Source organism: Juglans regia, chromosome 6, assembly GCF_001411555.2.
Source record: "Juglans regia cultivar Chandler chromosome 6, Walnut 2.0, whole genome shotgun sequence".
Taxonomy (NCBI): domain Eukaryota; kingdom Viridiplantae; phylum Streptophyta; class Magnoliopsida; order Fagales; family Juglandaceae; genus Juglans; species Juglans regia.
The window spans coordinates 27,651,446-27,669,379 of record NC_049906.1 but is presented as its reverse complement, the minus strand read 5'-3'; the positions used below and the strand labels follow the sequence as shown (position 1 = coordinate 27,669,379).

At 35.7% G+C, this 17,934-nt stretch overlaps 1 protein-coding gene across 1 annotated transcript; it reads left to right on the top strand.

Annotated features, from left to right (window-relative positions):
• Positions 1-15,880: 15,880 nt before the first annotated feature.
• LOC108997537 (UPF0481 protein At3g47200-like) lies at positions 15,881-17,673 on the top strand. Its single transcript, XM_018973849.2, has one exon. It carries the CDS (start codon positions 15,980-15,982, stop codon positions 17,381-17,383), a length of 1,404 nt encoding a protein of 467 aa, XP_018829394.2. The 5' UTR covers positions 15,881-15,979; the 3' UTR covers positions 17,384-17,673.
• Positions 17,674-17,934: the final 261 nt, after the last annotated feature.

Genomic DNA, 17,934 nt, shown 5'->3' with positions numbered 1-17,934 from the left:
ATTCGGCATGAAAAACACAAAAACTAACAAAAAAACAACACAGACAGAAAGAAAGAGGATCGGAAGGAGAAGAGATGAAGGGGGAGGAGCCGAAGCTCCCACCCCCATTCGCTATCTCTGAGTCTGGAGGTGTTTAGATCGAAGGTTTGGAGAGAGCGGCTGGGTTCAAGTTTTTGAAACCGAACTCTTGTTCTGTTGACAATACAGATGTCAACCACGACGTCGTTTGAGGTGAGCTTCATCTTTCCGCATACATTTTATCCTTCGGATGGTTTTTCACTTTTAGTTTTTGCACTCCCGAAAATTTCTCCACCCAAATCTCCATTATCTCCACGTCTAGGAGTTTGAACTTCCTTTCCGTTTTTGAGTTCTCTCCTAACAAACGCTTTCTATCCATATCATTCAAGCTCTCGGTTTTCTCTCTCAGAGTCTCTCTCGTTCATTGCAAAACCCCATGCAGACATCGCCAACCATCACCCTCGGCCCAACTTCTCTGTGTCCTCAAACGAAAACCACCCCACAGACGTGCACCACCCAGCCACTGCCTTGTACACACCACCACCTTGCCAGCCTCCCACATTCCCTCGGTTCCAGCCACCACTTCATGAAGGGAGCTCCACATTGTCGCCACCCTTCACCCTGAAACCAAGCCACCATCGCACGCGAAGAGGCCTCTGTTTTCACATGCCAAAAATAGAGCATGCTTTCCTTCAAACTTTGCCTCCATGCAAGCTGCCTAGTCACTACGCCGTAGCCTAGCTGTGAATCTGCAGGTGGAGCCACCGCAGATCACGAAGCAAGATTCCATGGCCGGACTGCAGCCCCCGTTGCATGGTTCATAACTCCCTCTTCCTCTTAATCTCGGTTTGCCTAGACTTTATCACACGGTTTGCATTTCTCATGTATTTCGTTTGCATTTTCGTAAGTATTTCCATTTCTAGTTTTTGGTCCCCACCTACAGATTTGTTTAATAGAATAAATAAGCCACTTTTAATACTTTATTGTATAGCATTTGTAAGCAAGGTAAAGAAATTGTTTTAAATGGATTTATATTACTACATCTAGTTTTTAAGTCAGTATGCTTTCTTGCCATTTGATGTTTATTTTGATATTGAGTTGATTTATTTGAGATGTTTCATGTGGGTAATGTTTAGCATGAAATTATAATTTCATATAGATGGTATTTAAAGATCTAAAATTTTAGTTATATAGTAATAATAGTTATAACTATTTTTCTGTAGTAAATAATAAGATTTTAGCATTTTCTTCTAAATGCTTTAAAATCGATTTAAGTATATTTTATTAAATGAGTTTTTCATGGTTAATATTATTTGGATTCGAATATTTTATGAATTAATATTGTTTAAGAAATTTATGACTTTCTACTAGATTATATATTGGCAGTATTAAATTAGTGTTTTAATAATAGTTTGTAGAGATATGAGTTTTTATTATGATTATGTTAATTTTCGAAATGAGTTGAGTTGTTTTGCCATATTTGATAAAATTATATTATAATGAGTTAAGATTATTTTTTTTAATGATAATATATCTATTAGATTTCTGATAACTATACAATTATCAAATCCATTTCCGTAGTATGAATTTATGTAGATTGAGAGTTTTAGCAGTTCTTTTAGAAGTTTAGTAACGTTTAGTATTCCATATACGTGACGATTGGTATTCATTCGGCACGATTGTGGAAAGATTCAGAAAAACTAAAAAGTCCAGGTAAGCAGGGTTCTTATACTAGATTTGCATAAAAATAAATGAATTGAGGTTGGTTTGTAAAAATGTGCATGTTGTTTTAAAAAAAAAAGGTGAAAACAACCTCAGTATATGTTTTGCATTCACTCATGAGATATGTATGAAAGAGAAAAGAAATGCTTTTGACATGAATAATGTAGACATAAGCAATATTTGATATATTTCTGAAATATGCAAAAGAGCGAATATGATATCATTAAGATTTTTATACATGTGATAAGAAATGATTTGGATCTGTTTTTGATCAAATGGAAATGATATGAATATGTTTAGCACGTGACATGATATGATATGGACATGAAAAACCTTTGGCATACTTATCTGTTTTGATTCTGATTCTAAATATGGTTATGATATGATGATACTGGTTCAGGTGATATGGTTGGTACCAACATGATATGATATGAGTGCACCCATTTTGGAAACAAAATGGTCTTTTATGTGTTCTTTACTGTGTACACACTCGGGGCTTTGATATGACATGATATAATAAGATGAAGATGTAAAGTTATGTTATTCCAAAGCATTTTTAAATATGAAAATGGTTTATGAATATGAAAAGATTTAAAAATCGCTCTGATTTTTCTGATAATACGTTTTGAGATGTGCATATGAAAATGAAATGTTTTGCTTCTGCGTACCAAACTTTCTAAAAATGACTCATGTTTACATACTACTATATGTTTTCTGCTTACTAAGTTGTTGATAACTCACCCCTTATCTTCATTATTTTTCAGATGATATTGATGACCCAACTGAGGGTCAGGAATAAAGATTGGAGCCTGACTAGATATGGATAGAAGATTGAGTACCTAAGGGTACCATTGTTAGTAGAAGGGTTTGACACGAGTAAAGTTTTTTATGTTATTTGGATCTATTGAGACTTAAGATGTATTAGTTTATTACGTGGAGATTTAATTATGTTTTTGGTTTAGTAGGACTTATGGTTTTATCAATTTGGAATGCTATGAATACCGGGAGATTGTGGACCCCTTGGATTACTATTATTGCAGTAATGACTTTGTGGAATTTGTACTGTGTTTATTTAGAAGATATGAGATTGATTTTTGCTTATGAATTCTTTTGAGATTTTTAGATGTGTTGGGAGACATGTTTATAAGAGACAGGTAGTAATTCTCCCTCCCAACCGGGTACGGGGCGTTACAATATCCTTCCTCGACTCGCTCATCGATGAAGCCAGCGACGTCAAGGACCTGAGAAAAGCACGAGTGTTGTACAACTTCCTCGACAGCGACGAGGAAGTTGCTCAGCTATTCAATGAGATAGGGACAGACTTGGTGCCAGACCTCAAGGCATCAAGGATGTCAAGTGCAAGATTCAAGAATGCTACGACAACACTTGGATGAGATTCACAGCTAAGTTCTTTCACTTTCATTTCCACATCTCCTGGATAGGCTTCGCTTCTTTGGCTGCATTGTTTCCGCTTTTTCTGGGTGCCACTCAGACTTGGTTTGTAGTATTCTTCCCTAACCATTGCGATGATTTTTGCAAGAAATTTACACAAAACTTATGAGTGAAAATTAAGGTAATGACAAGAATGAATCTGTATGATGTTTCCTTTGCCATCTCCATGTATCCATCATCATCGATCATCCTGTTAGCTATATATAATGGGCATGCATGCATGGCCTCTTTGCCTCAGGACTTTGGCTGTTGTTTCCAATTATAGAAAGAACCCTTTAGAGCTTCACTCTTGTCATTATTTCATGTAAGGTCATTCTTTCTAGACCACATCATTGTTTTAGTATTTGTTTTTCCTGCAGTTTTGGTGTTCGATCTTATGCGCATATCATAAGTTGGGGCTGGTTGTAAGGTATAATTTGTAGTAATGTGTTTGAGATGAAAGGGCTATTTGAATGGCTTTATATTAGGAAAAAAATCATTTAAAATTATCTATTTTTTGTTGCAAAAGACTATTTGCAACTGTTACAATATTATTGATCACACCTAGAAGATATTCATAATATTTTATTAAATATGGTAATATGACTTATTCTCTACCATATTTAGTTTATTGTATAAATCAATCAATATCAATTAGTATAATTGATTAAATATTTTATTTCCATTCTTTCTCTAGTTTCATTCCCCTATAAATAGGGACATATGTTACGTATTCAAGAATACTTCAAAATAGTAAAGATGCAGCTTTAAAAGTGTCTCTCTCCGATCCTTCTCAATTTCTCATCTCTTTTTCTAATTCATGATATTCTATTATGTATGATAATATCTTAACATAATATTCTAACAACAATGATTTTTATTTGTTCAACTATTGTCGCAAATAGCATGTGGGCAAAGGTTAATCCCAAGAAAATATTTTCTCATTCCAAATGGTTACCTTTTGCGACAAAATTTCATCGTTGCAAATTGAATTTATCGTCATTGATACTATCTTAGTGATAATTTGAGAGAGCGTTGCAATTAGGTAATATATTATCAAAGATAGTATATATTTTCCTTTGCAACCAAATTATGGTCGTTGCAAATATGTTTATTACTAGGGATAGGTTCATGGAAAATAAGTATATGCAACAAAAATAAAACTATTTGCAATAAATATATGTCGCTACAAATAGTCTTACATATGGAAAAAATTACATTATCACATGTTCTGTTTATTTTATAAACATTTCTACAAAAAAAACTTTAAAACTCACAAATATCATTTTATGCTATTAAATCAACAGTACTATAAAAAAAAGCTGTTGGTCACTACAAGGGAAGTGACTTTTTCCGATGATTATTTTCGTTGGCAAAAGTCCTATAAATCGCCGCCCCTATCTTTTCCCAGCAATTTACACCTCGCTGCATGTTCACTGGTATTATTCCTCCACTTCTGATCTACTCCAACGGAAGCCAAAAATCGCTGCTAAAAGGTTATCTTTACCGGCGATTTTATCTATCGCAAATAATACAAAATATTGCTGCAGTTATGAATAGTTGGGAAAGACTAATTCCATATTTTTTTTCGGTCGCCAAAAGGACTAAAATCACCGTAAAGCCACCTTTCCAGCATTTTCAAAACATCTTTGCTACTGACCAATTGATTTTGAAAACTCAATTGTGGCGATTATAAAATTGCCGTAAATGTATATTTCCCAACAACTCTGGAATCACTGCAATTGAGTTTTCAGTTTTGAATATGTAGATGCAGCGATTGGAAAATCACTATTTTTGATCCATTCCCAGCAATTTAAGAATCACCGCAAAGTTAAATCGATGGGAAAACAATTTGCGGCAAATATAACTCGCCGAGAATACTACAACAATCGCTGCAAATAAGAATTTTCCAACGATATTGGATCGCCGCAAATAAGTATAATTTGTGAAAAAAATATTTTCGGCAACGTTTACTCGCTGGAAAAGGAATTTCACAAAATTTAAAAAACAAATATGCAGAAATCCCGATGAACTATACCTAAGCTATACTTTATCTTAGAGACCCTTTCCTAGATGCAAAAGAAAAGAATATCAATAATCTGATACGTTATGCCTAATATTGTCTAGAGAAGTTATAAAATTTCTGGTAATCATTTTACAAGACAAGTTACACACTAATAGGTTTGTTTTCGAATGAATGGAAATGAAGAAACAAATGATGATTAGCCAGTAACATATGTGCCTAGCTTCATATATGCAAACAAAATGGGTCGTGCCTCCTTAGATTATAATAATAAAGACAATAAAGTATTATAGAACAGTTTTTCATTCATCATAATATCATGGTTTTCCAATATTATAGAACAGTTATTGAATGCAAGAGACTACAAAGATTGAACCATTCTTTGACCAATATTATAATTTCATATTTTTTTGATAAATTGCTTCTTGCTAACACATTTTCTGTTCTAAATTACCAATGTAGGAATAGTTACTGGCAAACGAAGATATATTTTTCAAATCTCCTTGATCATGGTTGATGTTATAGCAAAGAAAATGAAATTTTTATTTGAGTGGCTATGATGTGCAAAGGCAAACACATAAAGTTAAAAAAAAAAAAATTAGATTTAACCAATGCTTGTAAGATTGTATTCATTGTATACCAGGTGAAGGCCTTGATTAGTCTCAATAGTGGTATCTCCTCCAAAACCAAATCACACACCACAAAAAAACAAGTCTAGGTTCAACAACAGTATCTCCTTGATTTGTATTCCTTGTATGAATTAGACATCAAGTTCAACAGCACGCACCAAATCTAGGTTCAAAGCCATAATTGAAAAATGCATGATATCAACAACCCATATACAAACTAGCGACCACACAGATTTTTCTACACTATAGGTACAAAACACAAAACCCAATCTCCAAAAGGAACTAAAACAAGAAATCAAGCAAAGATAACAGAAATGAAAAGAACCCATATATGAAAACCGAAGGCAATATTAGGGGTGGTTGTGGTGGTTGCTTGGCATGGAGTGGTGGCTCGGGAGGAGCATGGCAGCACTGGGGAGAGATGGTGGCTGTGGGTTGTGAACAGAGAAAGGGAGAGAGGGAGGGCCTCGGGCTGCTGGGCTAGGTGTGGAGGAGAAGGGGACTCCGATAGAGAACTGGCGACGTCTTCAACATGTGGGTGGCGACGAACGGTGCCCTTAGCGGTGGCAACGTAGAGAAATTCGAGGGAGAGAGGGGTGACGCCAGATTCAGGGAGGCAAGAGATCGATGGGGGGGTGGGGGAGAAGGAGGGGCTGGCCATTGAGGCGAGGTGGTAGTGGCATGGTGGGAATGCTAGCGACGGGTTGTGCGCGATGGCGTGGGTTGTGCTTGACGGAGGGATTGGGGGGAGGGGTGGGAAACGAATGGAGGGAAATGACTGGAAAACGAGATGTTAATATCGCTGCAAATTCTCAAAACCTCACCGCAAATGACCAAAAGGTCATTTTCAACAAATAAAAAATGCCGCAGCAACTACTCAGTTGCAGCGACTAAAGTTCGCCAGAAAAGGCCTAGTTCATAAATTGTGTAAACTTCTATTTTTGGCGATTTTGATTCGCCACTAATAAGATTTAAAACCTTTTACAATGACAATTTTCACTGCAAAAGTATCTATTGCGTTGATTTTCGTATTCGACGGAATTAAAATTTCGCTACAGTTACAATTGTTTTTTGCATCGGAAAAAGTCGCCGCAATAGCTATAAAAGTCGTCGCAAAAACTTAACAGTGAATTCTCCATTAGCATTTTCTAAAATTGTGCTAGAATTCAGCAACGAAATTTAAGTCGCCGCAAATAAGTAGTATTCCTGACGATTTTTTTTTGCAGTGATCTTGAAATCGCTGGAAATAGCCTATTTTCTTGTAGTGGGTATGCATGTACCAAATCGCTTGTACCTAGCAAAGCTCATCATTTTATATGTGTCCTAAACTAACGAGAAACTTAGTAACACTTAGCTAGAAATATACCATATATCAAAATGAATATAAAGTTTACACCACACTTCCAAGAAGTTATCGATGGACCATAGTTGTTGTCCTTTTTAATTCCAAGCAGGGACATGGGCCCCATGATATTTGAAAACGCATAGGTTATTTGTTGTGCATGTTTTTCCATACTACAAGCATAATATTTTTCATCAGCCTAATCTAAATCAACAATGTCCTGATATTGTTCACAAGCAAATCATACACCAACCATACATATCCTATACTACAAAGTTGCAAAGAAATATGTTATAAATGAGTGAAGAAGTGATTAGCTTAAAGGAGAAAAAAAAAAAAAAAGACGAGGCTTAGGAAGCTAGGTGTAGGGTGGTACCCCAAAGTCTCATCCAACATTAGCTTTTTTATATAGATAAGTCTTGTGACACCCACAAACTCCACTTGAGATTTGACAGAGGTTGAAGTATCGGGATATGCAATACAAGATTACATATTCCCGTTCATGACAGTTAAAATGCAATGTGTGAAACCCAACCCATTTAAAGCCCATGGTTAGATTACTACTAAGTGTTGTTGAGTGTGTGGTAGTACTGATCAATTTCATATGCCACTTCATATCAAAACAGAATACTGATAAATTTCTTATCATTTTCACATATTCAAAAGTGGATTCAGAACATTTTCATATAACATGTACAAAATTTCCAGATTTCATATTCGCTCTTTTGCACATTTCAGAAACAGTATGTCAAAATATTGTTCTTGTCTACACCAATCATGCCAGAAAGCATTTTCTCTTTTATACAGACTTCACCAGTAATGTAGAACACATAATTGAGATTGTTTTGCACTTTTCTTTTTAAAACATATCATGCACATTTTGCACAAATCAACCTCAGTTCATTTTCTTTTTATGCAAAGTCTAACATAGGAACCCCGCTTACCTAACCCTTCAACTAATTCAAAAAAACCTATGAACCATGTTAAGCAAAAATTTGATCGTTACTAGATATAATTAAAAATATTATAAATTAATACAATTAAACTGGCATATCTAAAATAAACAACACAACTAAACAACTCCACTACAATAAATCTCATGGTTCCAATTCTTCTAACCCAGTTACTACGTGTCTCCAACCCACAAAATAACTTCTCGAACCTCACCCATTAGAAGCATTCACACTTATCCCATTAGCATACCCAACATCCAATCACAATACAGACTACAAATTTTTTATCCCAACGCTTCGAACGACACCAACCTAATCACAATCACCTATTTTATCTCAACATTTCACAAGGGCCTTTGGCCACTACGCAAATTCACAAATAGTGCTAAAAAGCAACTCCCAACACTTCAGATAATTATTTTGATCATAACCACATCACCTAATTCTTAGTTTCTCACTTCCTATAACTTCATAAAGCACACAATCAACATCACAATGACAGAGTTTCCCCAATCACCGATTATAACCATTCACACACAAAAATTTTAACACGACAATTCATAGTTAACCCAACACTTGAATTTCTAGAAATCAAGTGTCAGTTATACCTTTATGGTTTTTACCACTAAGAGTAATCTTCCGATGTGAAGATCATGCTACTAGATTGCGGAGAAAACGGGGGATGTTGTGTGCCATGGAGGTTAGCAGCTGGTCTAGGCTTTTGTAAGTGATGGCATGGGTGTTTGTCGTGATCTAAGGTGGAGCCGAGTGGTTTGGCCGTGAAGACTGGAGGCAAGGGGTTGGACTACAACGACACAAAAAGGGGCAACAAGCCCCGATCTGCATCGAGATCGAGAGGGAGATCAACAGAGGAAGAGCAAGACATATAGAGATGGAGAGAGAGAATTTACCAGCTTCGTTTAGGCGGTGGGGCTCAAATTTGGACTATGAGAGTGTGTGGTGAGTCTTGGGGTGGTTGATCAGAAATCAGTGGCGGCTGCTAGTGGTTCTCGGTGTTGGGTTTGCTCGACGTGTGTTGGTGGTGATTTGGGTTTTCAACACAAGAGAGAGAGATCGGCTGAGAGAGAACTTGTAAGAGGGAGAGAGAAACTCATGGAGAGGGATTGGTGAGTATGGGGCACGGTGAGATAGAGAGGGAGTTGAGGTTGTCAGTCACCAAGAAGAGGACGTGCAAAGGGGTGGCGTCATGAGGCAAAGCTTGGAGACACACAACCATGGCGCAAAGAAATGAAACCTAAGAAGTACAATGGCTCATAATGGTAAACACTACTTTCAAAAAGATGACTACTTCACAAACGCAACACTTTGGATTTTTTTTTCTTCTAGTGATCATCATCGATGATTGACTTTAACGGTTAGAGTGTCACATTGGAATTGTATGACTCTGTGTTATACATTGTAAGAGATAAGTAAAAAAAAACAAGAGTGCTACAATCATAAAAAAATTACACAAAAATAATCACACAAACAATTTCTTGCAGGCGTGTTGGACATATCATCAGACAAGCTCCATTCAAGTGTTTAAATAAGTTTTTAAGATTGTGCCATGCCTAGGCAGGTTTTAAGTTTATGCAAGGTCACGCGTGTTAATTAACCAGAAAATGTACCAAAGAAAACTATGAACCATAACATACAATATCAAGACATTTGAAATATATCAAAATTATGTAAATAATAATGAAATAATTTGTGTTAAAATGTTTTATTGAATTTTAAGAAATGAGAGAGAAAAAGTACTTGAATAAAAATATTATAAAGTTCAATTTTGATTCATATAATCTTTTAATATTATTCTTCTTTTGATGTTTATAAAAGTTATATTGATTTTTATTTTCTTAAGTTTATAAAGTTGTTATATTGATGTTTGTGTTTGGATAATGATTAGGTAATTGATTAAATAAAAAAGTTGAAGATTTGAAATTGAAAAATATTTAATGTTTGAGGGATGTTTGGGAATGAAATTATGAGAAGTCTTGAAAATTTTGAGAATTCTATGTCTCATCATTGTGTCCAAACGAGCCCTAGTTAATCCATGTCCATAGGTAATCCCATTTAATTTAAATTATAACTAGAGAAAAGTACTTAAAATTTATAAAATCAAAACATCTCTAAAAAAATTTATTTTCGTATATAAGCTCACCAGTACACGACTCCGAATGTGATCCTTCACCTCATTTGAAACATCTCTCCATGATCGCACATAAAATGGAGCATAAGCTCAAACGAGTGTGCCGACATAGGAGGAAAGCAATGTTGCACTATCATCCATTCCTCCAGTGAAGTTATCAGGAATGTTAACCTTGATTTTTCTGTACCTTCTATTTCTATCCAAAGCAAAGCCACATGTTAAGCCATGTCTGCGACGTGACAAGGCATCAGTTGATATTTTTAAAATTATTAAATACAGTCCTCAAAATATTGAAATATAATTAATTACAATAACATTCCATACTGGTAGGTGTCGACTGGTTGTTTGTCTCTTGTGTACTTGTTCAGGAGTGGAGTTCTCAGTTGGGGAGTCGTGAATGGGTTCGGGACTTGGGGGAGGAGGCACATTTCTTCTTTGTCATTTTGGTAGCATCTTTGAAAATGATTAATATTTTAAAAAACAATTAGTATAGAATAATTTATAAAAAAATGTATTGTACCGTCACCTATGTATATAAAATATTTAATACTTTTATTTTTCATCTCCAGATGTATTTTCCATGCTTGTTTCAGAATCGACTTCAATACCATCTTCATCATCTTCTTGTTCGTCTTCGTCATCGACTTCCTCTTCGGACTCTTCTTCTTCTTCTTCAGACTCTTCTTCTTCACTTACTTCATAAATTGAATGATCATTTAATACGAATGAGTCGAGATGTACATGTGGGACGTCATTTCTACATAAGGGGATTAGTTCAAGTGCACCGAAGTCAACAAATAAATTAATACCCTCTCCATATTTCTGGTAGGCATCTATAATCGAAGTGTCATCTTCATCTCTACTATGATCGTGATCCGCTACCATTCCTGCATCATAGATATTCTGAGGCACAAATTCTTGTACAACTCACCAAGTTATCTCTTTACTATCTTTATTGGCCCCTTTCATTGGATCAACCAAGTAATAGACTTGGGTAGCTTGACAAGCCAATACAAATGGATTATCTTCGTACCATTTACATGCAGTATTGACACTCGTAAAGTGACTATCTCTATGTATCAAAACCCGACCACCGCCTATATTCTACCAATCATATTTAAAAACATATGTCACAGTTCCACCTAGGTATTTTAATCCCATAATGTCATGTATGACACCATAATAGTCAATATTATCTGTTCCATGACTTCCCTCGACCAACACACCACAATTTTGCGTCTTTCAATTACGTTCATGATCTATAGTATGTAATTTATAACCTCGAACCGTGCATGCAGTGTATCGAAGTGTTTTGTGTGAGAGACCACGGGCCAATGTATGCAATGCAGTAATAATATTCTTGATCGATAATCACATATTCACACTATATAACAACTATAATATTATTAGATTATATTATATATAACAACTATTATATATTATATTATAAGCAATATATTATTTAGTATAAATTATAAAAAACTTATTCTAGAGAAGTTTGAAAGTTCGCATTTCTGTAATTTTTATCTCGTAACGTTTGAACGTTAGTTTCTCTTATTCGAACCTTATACCTTTCAAATGAGAAAGAAGACATAAACCTTCACACATTAATCAAATAATGTGCAAATGTATACTTTACATTCGAATGTACATTTGTAACGTTCACACGTATGATTGTTCATATTCTTGAGTGGCACATACGTGTGAACGTTATTTGGAATTCGTTCGAATGTAAAACCTTTCAGTTGCCAGAAAGGCTAGAAATGTTCGAACTAATAGTTATGTACGTTCGAACATATTAATAAATACATTCAAGAGCTTCCTGACGTGCGAACGTATTTGTTTTATACGTTCGAATGTAATAATTTTCTGTTTATTTTATTAATACCTTGCGAATGTAAATTTTATTTAATTCGAACGTGTGTTTTAGCCATCACGTTCGAACGTAACTCATCTTACGTTGAAATGCTTATTCTAGAGGAAATTAAAGTGTGAACGTAAAAACTAAAACGTTCACATGTATAAGCTTAACGTCTGAACGTGATACTTTACGTTCGGACGTGTTCCCAAAATAATTTAGATTACAGTACATAATATGCATCATAGGACTAATATTTCTCAAATTTTTTTCTTTCTTTAAGGATATGGTTCTTCTTCTGACGACTAGGAAAATGGGGAAGGAAGGAACAAGTCAGGACACGTCTTGAATTGGGCTCAAACAATGATGTCCGAACGAGAAGTCATGATCAACCAGTTCCACTAACTCATATGGGAGTAAAAGAGCATTCGAGACGTGTTTGTTAGAGGAGGCTAGAAGAGTATCTGCACATATACCCCTCAATGGTTGGGAGTTTTATATGGGGATGTGCTACATGCCTAAGGATGCATCATTTCAGACCGTGACAGTACGTGGTGTTCAGTTCAAGGTCTCGGCGGATGTCATCACCGAGCTTTTGGGATCCGTCTCCTAGTTGAGATATCGATTGCAAGAGATGCTCAGCCTAGGAATGGATCTTGAGTAGATGCAAATGTAGGCACTTCTACATCATTTATTAGCCCAGTTGACCGGTCGGAGGTTGATGATATTGATGAGGAGGATGACAACCGAGATGAGGATTTCTACATCCTCATTGGGAGAGACCGAGAGTGGCTCAATAGGAAGAACTCCTTCAGCTAGGTAAAACTCCTCCATTTTTTTCATATGTTGCATCTTATTATTGCAACAAATGAGGATCCTGTGGCACATAAGGCCACATTTAGCCTGATTCGTGCACAATTCCTTATACGAGTGGCACGTGGAGAGCCCATCGACTTGCCACTTCATATTTTTTAGAGGATCTGTTATGAGGCAAGCGTCGTCTCCATGGACAACCTCGCATATGGAGTCCTCGTTACCAAGCTATTACTGGCCTGGAGGGTGCAACCCCAGGTGGAGGAGTGGATCACAAAGCAGATGAGCCCCATTGACATGACCACACATCGTCGGAGCATTGGACAGGGGAGGGGGCATCTCGACGTCAGTCTGGCCCTGTACTAGATCTTGTTCCTCTAACCAAGTCTAGGCCTAGTGTTGCTCCCCATATTGGGAGTACTAGTCGGCCGCCGACGGGTATATCTATGGGAGATGCGCGCCCTGCTTGGCTCAATGGGTGCCCTGCTTGGGTAGATGCAATGGTCTCGAATATTACTGCGCACATCGACCGACAGATCGCGTCAGTAGAACAGAGTGTCACCGATTTTGTTATTGATGTTGTCCATCGGATAGATATCCTAAAAGCAAAGGTCAACACATTGACTGACGATTTTAATAAATATGTAAACAACTCATACTAAGTATTTTTCACTTTTATCATGTTGTTTACAAATTTTATCATATTTTGTACTTTATTTTTATCATATGTAATGAACAATATTATTTAATATATATACTATTTTTTAATTTCAGTTCTCAATCTTTTTAATGTTAGCTTATCCAACTTTAATATTAAATCACTGTAATTGAATTCTCAATATTTTTTAGTTTGAAATATCCAACTTTAATATTAAATCAATTAACATTCGAACGTTGGCGGCAAAAATTTCCACGTTCACACGTAAATAGCCTCAACATTCGAATGTCCAGGGCACGTTCTAACATGAATATGTATACGTTCGAATGTAATGCAATTTCTTAACTGCCTTCAGAAAACAAACCGTCAAAGAAAATATTTTTTCTATGACGGTTTGGACGCTATCACAATTTTCAAACCGTCACAAAAACTTAATTATGTTGTAGTGTTTATGTAGTGTTTATTAATGAGAAAATGGGTATTTCAAGAGACATAATTGATATGATCCAAATTTCAATTAATAAGTGCGTCTTATTTCATCACGTTGATTGACTTGATAGTCCTACATTATTGACTTGATACTAATTGATAGTCCCACATTAAAAGGCATAATCCTGGAGACAAATAGAATATTCGCCTACGCCTTGTACATGATGACGCTGATCATTGTGCCTTCTCTGATCTCCATCGTTCTCCAAATTTAAATATTCATATCCCGGCCAGTTTCTTTTCGTTGTTCACAATCCTCGGTTGGAGCCAAACCAAGACGAAAAAAAAAAAAAAACAAAATCAAAAACAAAACCGAGGTGATTTGAACATGGATCTCTCTGTTAGTGTGTACCCATCTATTTAATTTACTTCGTTTGAATCAATGGCCTGCAGCATCCCATTCACGCAAACTTCTTTGATTGGCCCTACATTATGAAGCAAAAGAAATCCCAATCTTGTCATGTGATTAAAGATATCTAAAAACGATTAAAAATTAACTACTCCACAAATTACGCATCTCATGCCAGAATTTTCACAAGTTGATCTTAAAAGATAAAGTAATTCTTTAATCTTAAAAGAATTTGTACCAAACTTGTAGTCTACACAAAAGCTTTTTCAAACACGCATGACACATGCATGCATGCATGCATGCATACATATATACATATATATATATATATATATATATATATATTTTAAGCCTTTGTTATATAAAAGGAGAATTGGTTCAATTCATAATGTCTCTGATCAAGTTTCCCTTTCATCATTCTATCATAACTAATTAAGATAAAAATCTTAAGAGATCTTAATCGTTCATAGAGTCTAGACTCTATACTCTATAATATTGTTGTAAATCAGATTAGTCTACATACGGTCTCCCAATGGAGACTGCTCATACAAGCCTATATAATTATGTTTAAAAAAAATTAAAATTATAATAATATCATTTTTAAAATGATTTTTTTTCCTTTTATCCCTATTCATCAATGAGACTGCACACTCAGAACTGTAAATAGAATTTCTCAAAGAAGTTAATGATATATTTATAATTTTTTTACAATTCATTTCACAATCAACCAATGCAAAACATTCAATTTTATTATAAATGAAATTTCAATTTTACAAGAGTATCATTCATTTCAGAAAGAATTGTAAGAGAGTTGTATAAGAGTTACAGATTAATCATTTTCCATATACAATTATAATGAGTGTTATGGTAATATTTATTAATCATTTATTATTTTTGTTTGCAGATTCGTCCAAATAAATTATAAATAAAAAAACAAAATGTCAGACTCAGCAATATATTTTTCAATCTTTCCATATTTTTTCAAGACTCTGCAATAAATTACATGCATGCATGCACTTGGCATGAAATTCATCTTTAGCTCTAGCAAGAATTTCATGCTGATCAAATTGAAAGGCTTCCATGAGATTACATGCATGCACTTGATACCTATCTTGTTTGATGGATAAAGACAACACAATCAATGGATAATTTATTCCGAAAAGTGTAAATAAATTATTAGGCAAGCTGTTTGAATTTCTTTTAGATATGTTTACCAATATACTAATTTTATATTAAACTCGTACGGTTGCTTTAGTGAAGGAGAAATATTTTAATATAAAAAAATTTTATATTTAAAAATAAATTTATAAATTGATATAATTTATTGCAAAGCAAATATATTAATATATCACTTAGTTCATGTCAGTTTATAGTTTATGAATTTACTTTTATAAAAAAATTTTGTGACTATATATAGTACTTCTCTCGGTGCATTCGATCAACAAAGTAGTACTTAATAATTTCCAATAATAGAAACACTCCTAAATTCGTCAAATCAAATCTCTCAAACTTTTTATTGTGTTGTTGAGTGCATGCAAGCTTGCTATGGCCGGAACCTCGACGCCTGGCATGAAGGAATGGTTCGAAACGGTAATGGCGGCCGGAGAAAATGCGGAAAATCAACCCCAAACGGCGCCAACACCAAAGCTGCATCAGGTTATCTTCTTGCTCCGTGATAACAAGAATTTTGCAAAGTATTACGAGCCAAGAGTGGTATCTTTGGGTCCCATCCATCATGGCAAGGAAAGGTACCGGTTGGGAGAGAAATACAAGCTCAGATTGACCAAAGATTTTGTTACAGAAAGTTGCGAGAACGTAAATATAGACGATTTATACAAGAAAATCGAGCAGGAAATCGAGAAACTCAGGGAATGCTTCGAGGAAGCGGTGACGAAGCCCTACGATAATGACTCCCTCGCCAGGATACTGTTCGTGGACGGCTGCGCAGTACTGCAATACATATACTACGCTGTTAACAACAAGTTCAAAGAGAAGAATATAAAAGACGACAGCGTAGCCTTCTGCCAACAGGATTTGTTCCTGCTGGAGAACCAACTTCCGTATCGTCTCCTGGAGTCGTTGATGAGCCTGAGCAAGATGAGAGATGAGTTCAGGTGTTCGATTCAGAATTTCATTAAAAGAAACCACAACATGATACTAGAGGGTGGTCAGCAATTATCAGGAAAAGGAGAAAGATCAGGGCCCCAGCCGCCGACCCATCTTCTGGATCTTCTGAGGACAAGCCTCTTGGGCCCGCCAGGGCGTCAGACACAAACTGAGAACGTACAGGAAAATAGAACGAAGGACCTAGAATGGCAATCCTACCGCAATTTGCAGGAGCTTAAAGCAGCAGGAATCATCGTGGAAAGGAGTTGTATTAAAACCGGTAATTACTTGAGAAGTATATTTTTCGCTAGAAAATGGATTAATTTGTTGCCAGGAAAGTACTTCAATTTGTACCCAGGACACATTTCGCTCCCACCCATGATTGTAGATGACTCGACAGGGCCAAAGTTCTTGAACATGATAGCCTACGAAATGTGTCTGGACTTCTACAACGACTTCGGCGTCACCTCCTACATTTCCTTCCTCGACTCGCTTATCGATGAAGCCAGCGACGTCAAGGACCTAAGAAAAGCGCGAGTGCTGTACAACTTCCTCGGCAGCGACGAGGAAGTTGCTAAGCTATTCAATGAGATAGGGACAGACTTGGTGCCAGATCTCAAGGCATACAAGGATGTCAAGTACCAGATTCAGGAATGCTACGACAACACTTGGATGAGATTCACAGCTGAGTTCTTTCACTATCATTTCCGCACCTCCTGGACGGGCTTCGCTTCTTTGGCTGCTTTGTTTGCGCTTTTTCTGGGTGCCACTCAGACTTGGTTTGCAGCATTCTCCCCTGACCATTGCGATGATTTTTGCAAGAAATTTACACAAAACTTATGAGTGGAAATTAAGGTAATGACAAGAATGAATCTGTATGATGTTTCCTTTGCCGTCTCCATGTATCCATCATCATCATCCTGTTAGCTATATAATGGGCATGTATGCATGGCCTCTTTGCCTCAGGGCTTAGGCCGTTGTTTCCAATTACAGAAAGAACCCTTCAGAGCTTCACTATTGTCATTATTTCAAATAAGGTCATTCTTTCCAGACCACATCATTGTTTTAGTCTTTTTTTATTTTTTTTTTCCTTCGGTTTTGGTGTTCGATCTTATGCGCGTACCATAAGTTGGGGCTGGTTGTATGGGATAATTTGAAGTAATGTGTATGAGATGAAAGGGCTATTCGAATGGCTTTTTGTTAGGAAAAAATCATTTAAAATTACTTATTTTTCGTCGCAAATGACTATTTGCAACATCACACCTAGAAGATATTCATAATATTCAAGTAAATATGGTAATATGACCTATTCTCTACCATATTTAATTTATTGTGTAAATCAATAAATATCAATTACTATTATTAATTAAATATTGTATTTCCATTCTATCTAG